Source organism: Corylus avellana, chromosome ca1 (genome assembly GCF_901000735.1).
Source record: "Corylus avellana chromosome ca1, CavTom2PMs-1.0".
Classification (NCBI taxonomy): Eukaryota; Viridiplantae; Streptophyta; class Magnoliopsida; order Fagales; family Betulaceae; genus Corylus; species Corylus avellana.
In genome coordinates, this window is record NC_081541.1 from 40,547,475 (window position 1) to 40,554,837 (window position 7,363).

At 39.1% G+C, this 7,363-nt stretch overlaps 1 protein-coding gene across 1 annotated transcript in view; it reads right to left on the reverse strand.

Annotated features, from left to right (window-relative positions):
• The window catches only part of LOC132172202 (uncharacterized), a 7,892-nt gene extending 981 nt beyond the window's left edge, over positions 1 to 6,911 (reverse strand). The window contains exons 1-8 of the mRNA XM_059583665.1: positions 6,623 to 6,911; positions 1,765 to 2,062; positions 1,396 to 1,624; positions 927 to 1,263; positions 682 to 795; positions 445 to 573; positions 164 to 355; positions 6 to 68 (exon numbers count right to left, since the gene is read on the reverse strand). Coding sequence (XP_059439648.1) covers positions 6 to 68; positions 164 to 355; positions 445 to 573; positions 682 to 795; positions 927 to 1,263; positions 1,396 to 1,624; positions 1,765 to 2,062; positions 6,623 to 6,721 — 1,461 coding nt within the window. The 5' untranslated portion in view covers positions 6,722 to 6,911. The remainder of the gene's footprint in view (positions 1 to 5; positions 69 to 163; positions 356 to 444; positions 574 to 681; positions 796 to 926; positions 1,264 to 1,395; positions 1,625 to 1,764; positions 2,063 to 6,622) is intronic.
• Between the last annotated feature and the right edge of the window lie 452 nt (positions 6,912 to 7,363).

Consider the following 7,363-nt stretch of genomic DNA (forward strand, 5'->3'; position numbering starts at 1 on the left):
ATGGCATTTTTTACTATAACCGGGAAAACACTAAAGGTCACTTCATACTGGAGGAGGTTATAAGCAGTCTGCAAAACACATGCAAAATTTATTAACCAACCAAAAATATTTGGAAAATGATGAAAACCATCAATGACCGAATAGAAAAGGCAAACAAAAGTACATTAACGTGTGCCATCCCAAGAAGTAAGACTTCAGGACAGTGTTTAATAGGATATTCAACGATCAACTGAACAGAAGTGGCATGACCCCTCTCAGCTAGTTGACATAGCACGTCCAAAAGGTCAAGACACAACCATGCATGATTAGCATGTCCAAGTTGTAGCTTATGGCCATGCACTGCATCAATATCAGCCTGCAACAATTATCTATCGGTTATTTACAACAATCAAAAAGAGATAGCTCAAGGAAAGAAGTAACAACTGGATACATATGGCATCATACCAGCTGCCTTGCAGAATGGGCAAATGTAAATATTTCTGGTGGTGCTGAAACAGCATATTTAAGAAAAGATAGCTGACCCTCTGTATTCTTCCAAACAGAACCACAAATGGCATGGAGAGGGAATGGTTCCTGCGTAATCCAAAGATTTAGAACTAACATGTTTCTCATATGAAATTCACATATTTATCTTACAACACATTTTCTGTGTGTAACTCTGCACATGTACTAAGAATATACCTGGCACGCGCGCTTATATGCAGTCATAAAAAAAGAGAATGCCTCCTGATTAGGAAAGTAGAACCCCTCATGGTCCATATTTTCAATAACTCGTATCCAATTGGTTCCAGGAGCCTGTATTCAGCATACATACTTAGGTACAAAAGACACACATACAAACTAGCAATCATTACGATAAAAAAATAATAACAATAAAAAATAAAAAAATAAAAATTTGCAGCAACAAGAACAAAAAATAAACTCACAAGTTGCTTGATTGTATCTATGACAACATCAATATTCCAGGAGTCCAAGGATTGCAGATCAAACAAAGTGCTGCAACCAAGAGCCAAGCTAAGCGTTGAAAACATGCTCTGATTGTCCTCAAGACCAGCTTGGGTGCGGGCAATTGTGCCAAGTATTTTAGACACAGTAATCTCAGTCAGTGGCAAGAAAAGAGATAAAATCTCTTTGCACTGTGTTGCATTAACTGTGCACCCATAACCTAGTTCCTTCATAATATCTCCCATGCTCATTTCCTTCTCCATTTCTGCTAAAATAGAATCAAAATCTTCTCCAGAGTCATGGAACAAATCCATATTCCTGTAGCAAAAACAACAATCAAAGTTATTTCTAGATGATACCTTTAGAAGCAATAAACAAATGGGCAGGGCATCTTTTTAATCAACTGCACAACTTTTCTAGAAGAAATACAATTAGAGAAAGATTTGTCACCTTAGAAAATTGGCCTCACGCAATTCATCTGAAAGAAGCGGCGTTAAAACAAATGGGGCAACATCATTCGACTGCACGAAAGATAACATCTGCATAAAGGAATCTAAATGCTTGGAAAGGGCCTCAGACCGCTGGAGGAACATAACAATATTCTGAATTCGCTCAGAAGAGTTCAGTAAAACAGGATTCGCACACAATTCCTCAATCTGAGCCATACAAAAACTTTTTCCTAGATAACACCAAAAAAAACAAAAAATCCCCTATTAAAAGGTGAAAAACATACACGCGACAATAAGTGCAAAGGAAACTAACTAAGCAAGAATACATCCCGGTATCAAGATTTTACTTCCACTTAAAATCGAAACTTACCACTCATTCTGGCTTCAAGGTTTTCAGAATCTGACAAAGCGAGACCAATGGCAATTTTTTCAGATACAGACAGGTGCAGTGCATTAGAGAAATTCTCTAGAGTTCCTTCATTGATCTCTGCGTTCCTTAGCGACTCAAAAAACACCGTGCTGAAATTTGGCTGGTCCAACAGGTATCTAAAAATTGATGCAACAACTAATTCTAGCTGCATGTTCTTTGAGTCTGTGCCGTAAGAGTTCAGATGATCAATGCATGCTTGGAGCAGCATAATGCTTCCCTCAACTCCATATTCAACAAACTGCCAAAAAAAATAGACCATATCAGTGCATTATCCATTCAAATGCATAGATGAAACTCAAAAAACCCTTATTCCAATGAATTTGGATCTGCTTCATGAATACCTCTTTCTGCCTGAGCAAATTATCATCACTTCCAAATTTTTAAAATTATACAAAATTTACAGAGGCTTGACCAGCAGTTAAGCATGCCATAAACTTCAGACAACCCCTCAAAATGGGAATGTAAAAGATTAAATTTTAATCATTGCCAGCATATTTATGTCTGAAATAGACTGCACAATAGAAATCAAGTTAACAGATTTTACATATAAATACAAGTTTCCTAAGGAATGGACCAGGTGCTAAGGTTTGAGCCTTATCAATTATTTAGAATCAACACTTAAAAAAATATTACACACCAGTATTTTCTCTCCCCTACTCCCTTGTAATGTTGTGCTAGTGGATTTATCTATTGAATTCTAGGTGAAGGTGATGACGAGCTCCAAAATGTCTTTGCGTGTATGTTCTTTCTTCTTTTTAGGTTAGTAAGATAGTTTTCTGCCCTACTTATCAAAAAAAAAAAGAAAAGAGAGTTTTCTGCCCTAGCGGCGGCGCTGTTAGGTGTTGTGCGCTAGCTCTGGTGAGCCACAATGGAATGACGCTTCTCCATAGAAGCGAAATCCTTTTGCCTGTCCGCGAAGGAAGGGTGTCCTGATCTCCGTTTGGAGGAAAAGAGAAAAGGGTTCGTAGGGGTAATTTTCGTGAGTCAACCTTGTGCTTCATGGTTGGTGGATACAGTTGAGGAGGCGAGTCAATCTTTGTTGAAGGTTGATATTGCAAAGTCATACCGTGAGGGCGATAAGGCTCTGATGGTGCATGGGGGTGTTAATAAGGCAGGTGGTTTCCTGGAGGTGGCTGTCTTTGTTGACGGAGGTCGTAAAGGAATCATTTGACTACCTGAGGGCCATGGTGGGAGGGGATGGCATCGGTTTGCAAATGAGTTGCAGAGGATGTTGGCTCCACAAGCCTTTGTGCACCCTGTTCCGGGGACGCAACTCAAGCTTGGTTTGGGAGAATCCATCTCTGGATGTCATCCTGGGGGCTCCTTTGCAGAGGTTCTTCGGCTGGCATCTGGTTCTGAGGTGCTTCCCGTTGGGAGGAGGGTAAGATCTTCGCAACCTCTCGATCTTTTCCCGGTGAAGGACTCTTTTGAGCTGGGGTACGGAGATTATGAGTCGCAGGTGATGATGGATTGTTTTGAGTTGGAGTCGCGAGAGCCTGCTAATTCTGTTACATGTTCTATCCCGGCGGCTGATCATACGAAGAAGAAGAAGAAGAAGACTAAGACGATGCTAGGTCTTTTTCGTTCTAATTTGGGCCGGGTCCTAGCTGGGTTAGTTAAAGGACTATTAGTTGGACTGGGTGTATTACCTTTAAGGAAAAAAGAATGGGTTTATTCTATTTTTTTAAAAGGCATACAAGATCTCGGGTTTGGGTCTTTCCTTAAGCCCAAACACGCTGGGTATCTTAAGTCAGGTTGGCACAGGGGTATGAAGCGTCATGTTAAGTGTTTGCCTAAGTCTCAACAGTGCGGGTCTGCCTCGCCGAGAGATGTTGATTTTCCGGCCGCTCGTAGGGAGGCGTGTGTTTCTGAGGCATATGCGCCAATCGCCGGTGGTCTAGCCTGGGTTTCCAGCAATGATTCCGAGCTTGCATTGGTGGGGTAGTCATTGGCGGAGGTGCATCCGGAGTTACCTCAATAGGGCTGTGCGTCAGGGTCTGTGAGTACCATGCCTAGTATTGGGGATCTTTTTTATTTCTTCTGTCTCCACTGTCTCCAACGGTGGTCTTTGTCCATCCGGTGGGAGTTGATGTTGTTCCGGCGAAGGAGGTTGAGCCTGTTAAGACTGCTTCGATGAAAGGGTTGCTACGTCGAGGGTTTTTAGGGTCTAGAAATGCTTCTTCTTCTTCTCTACCTAGGATGAAGGAGGCTTCATCATCGGCAAAGGGTTCTAAGGTTGTAGTCAAAGATTCACAGATTTATTCTTCTTCGAAGAAGCACGCGGCTGAGCTAGGTTTGAGAATAAGCGAACCTTTTCCTCGCATGTCGGAGAGTGGTGCTCCAATGTACTCCTCTATTTCCAAATCTCAAATAGGGTATGTCCGGAGGGTGAAGGAGAAGATTGCTAAGCAGTGGCATAAGAACAAGGAGCTGTTTGCCGAGGTTGTAGCGGAACCTTCGGAGAAGGGTGTGGAGAACTATTCGGAGGTGGTGCGAGATGCGGTGAAATTCGCCTCCAGTGTGGGACTGTCTAATGGTGAAGGAGGTGATGAGAAAAGTCATTTGAATCTCTCTTCGAAAATTGAAGAGGAGTGGGAGCCCTATACCTCTAAGGTAAAAGGGAAGAAGGAACTCAAGAATTTAGAATGCTCCATCAACTATGAGGCTAGAGAGAGACCTTCTCCGGAGAAGTGCCATCGCCGGCGGGGTTGTGTTAGGACCAAAAATGCATTTTCCTTTCCTCCAGAGGTGCATTAGGGGCTTTGTGTTTTTTTAGGGCTGGTGGTGGTTGTGGGCTTCAATCTTTGGGTTTTTTGGGTTCTTTCTTTGGTTTACCGTTTTGTTGTTGTTACTATTTGGGTTTTTGGGGTTGGGTCTTCTTGGGTTTTGTCTTTGGGTTTAAATTGGGCTACCTATGTATACTTTCTTGTGTACTTAGAGGCGCATTGCGCTTTTTTGGTTATATATAATTTACTTATCAAAAAAAGACTACATTTTTCCTGATATGTCTATACATCTGAAATAAACAAGACCAAATTCATGCAATGAATTATTAAGCATATCTTTAACTTTTAAGAGATTCTAACCTAAAAAACAATATTAATAAGATATAAGCATTCATCTGTGTTTAATGTGGTGCATTTGGAGAAAACACAATGCTCAAAACTTCAAAGATTGTGAAACGACAGTGTTGAGTTTTTTTTATAAGTGATCAATATATCTTTTTTAGTCGTTTTGGGTTGTCTTGGGTTATGCCTAGAAGTGTTGTTGATTTGCTTAATTGTTGTGGTGGTCCTTCGGCAGGCCTAGGAGTGTTGCGGTGTGAAAAATGTTGCCCACATGCCTCTTCTGATGTGTATGGAAGGAAAGCAATGATAGGTGCTTTGAGGACAAAGAGAGGACATTGGGGAAAATTTTATCCTTGTTCTATGAAACTTTGTATCTATGGACGGCAGCGTACGTGTCTCCTCTATCGATTAGTTTTAGTGATTTCCTAGTTCGTTTTGCCCCTGCTAAGGTGGCTCCTTTTGTATACTCCCAGTGTACTTAAGGGCGCCTTACGCTTTTTATGAGATTGTTTCATTACTTATCAAAAAAAAAAAAAAATTAAAAGTGTAAGATGCTCCTAAGTACATAAAAAATATACAAGAGAAAACACCTAGTTAGAATGAGCAAAAAAAAAAAAACAAATAAATCATGATAACTAATCGTCAAAAGAGAAACAAAAGAAGTTGTCCAAAGATACAGCGTTAGAGTTAAAAGCCATTATGCTCAAGTCTCTTTATGTTGGGATTCCTGCTTATAATTGTTCTTGCTTTTCTAATTTTCTAGAATTTATTTATTTGTGTTCTTCTTCTTCTTAGTTGTGTGTTTATTTTGTATACTTCTTATGTACTTGGGTTGTGCCCCTTTGTGCTTTTTAATGATATTTGTTTACTTATAAAATAAATAAATAAAAAAGGATACAAGCAGATAGTATCCATGGTGACTTTTCAGCTCAAGCCTGTATAAGTTACATTTCCGCCCAATCTTCTACTTTGTTAATCAATAGCATCATAGAGCAACTAAACTTCATTTTCTTTCTTTAGTTTCATTTTCTCTTGTTCATTTTCAAGGCCTAAGTATGGAAGTTATGGTAAGCACGGTAGTTCCATTTTTCATTCTTTTAATAAAATCACTCTCCTTTCTATGTTTTACAAATCCAATATCATTAGCAATCTAGTAATTCTCTGTACCAAGAATACATTCATGCAGATAACTTGTCCAAACCTATTAATTTTTAAAAAGATTACTCAGTCTTCCAGTCCTCCAGTCTTCCCTATCCTTCTTTGCTAGCATAGCATCCAGTAACAATTTTCAAACTGCATTACCAATTACACACTTATCCTGTCCAAAAGCAAAGCTAACTATATCCTCAAAATAAATAAATCAATTGAGTTTCCAAAAATTAATTTGCAAATACCCATCAAAACTACCTCTTAATCTTTTCCTCCTTAACCAGTCATTGGAGTAAACCCACTCTCAAGTATATTTAATCCCACGTTTAATCAGATTCAACCAATTTAAATAAGGCACAATCTAAGCCTAGAAACAGAAAGAAGCTAGCGCAATCCACACAAATGAAAAAAAAAAAAAAAAAAAAAAAAGTGAAATTATTAGGTTTCCGGCTAAACCAACAAGGGAAACGTAACATCATGATGATATTACAACCTAAAAAGCATAGCATTTTACAAATAGAAACATAGATAATCTGGTATTCACATATACGCATACATGCCGAGAGAGAGGGGGGTAATACCTGACGGAGCTCACGAAGAACAGAGTCGGCGTTGGATTCGTCGAGGATCTGGAGCAGGTACCGAATCTGATTGGAAGCCGTTGACGAAAACTTCAGCATGGCGGCGAGTGATTGAATTCTAGGGTTAAGGGTTAGCAGAGAGAGACTGAGTCTGTGAGAAGAAGATTGGGTGAGGAGATTCGGAGATTCGAAGGGATGAAGAATCGTCAAGAAACGGAGAGGAAAGGCGAGATTTTGCGTCTGATAGTGTTTTATAGAGTAAGACGACTGGTTTGGTTGCGTAGGGAATGTGCGGATTACCGGCGGGTTTTATACGATGGGTAGAACATGTTTTCGAGTGGGTATCAAATACCATTACAATCCCGACTCTCGAGGCCATTACATTCACAGTGGGACCACAGTATTTTTTAAAAAAATATATATGATTATTTTTACCTCATAATTATTTATAATATTGACATCTCAATCAATTCTTATAAAAAGAAAAAGATATACTATAATCTAATAAAAATTTTATATTTTACCCATAAAAGTTTATGTAATAAGATGTTACATTATTTTTTTGTGGAGGAAAAAAGACAACAGAAAAAAATGTGGCATCTTGCCACATGAACTTTTATGAGCAAAGTATGAAGTTTTTATTAGATTCTAGCATATCTCTTTCTTTTAATAAGAATAATGTTGTATACCACACAAATATCTCACAAAGTTAATGTGACAACTGATAAGGCCTAATCATTT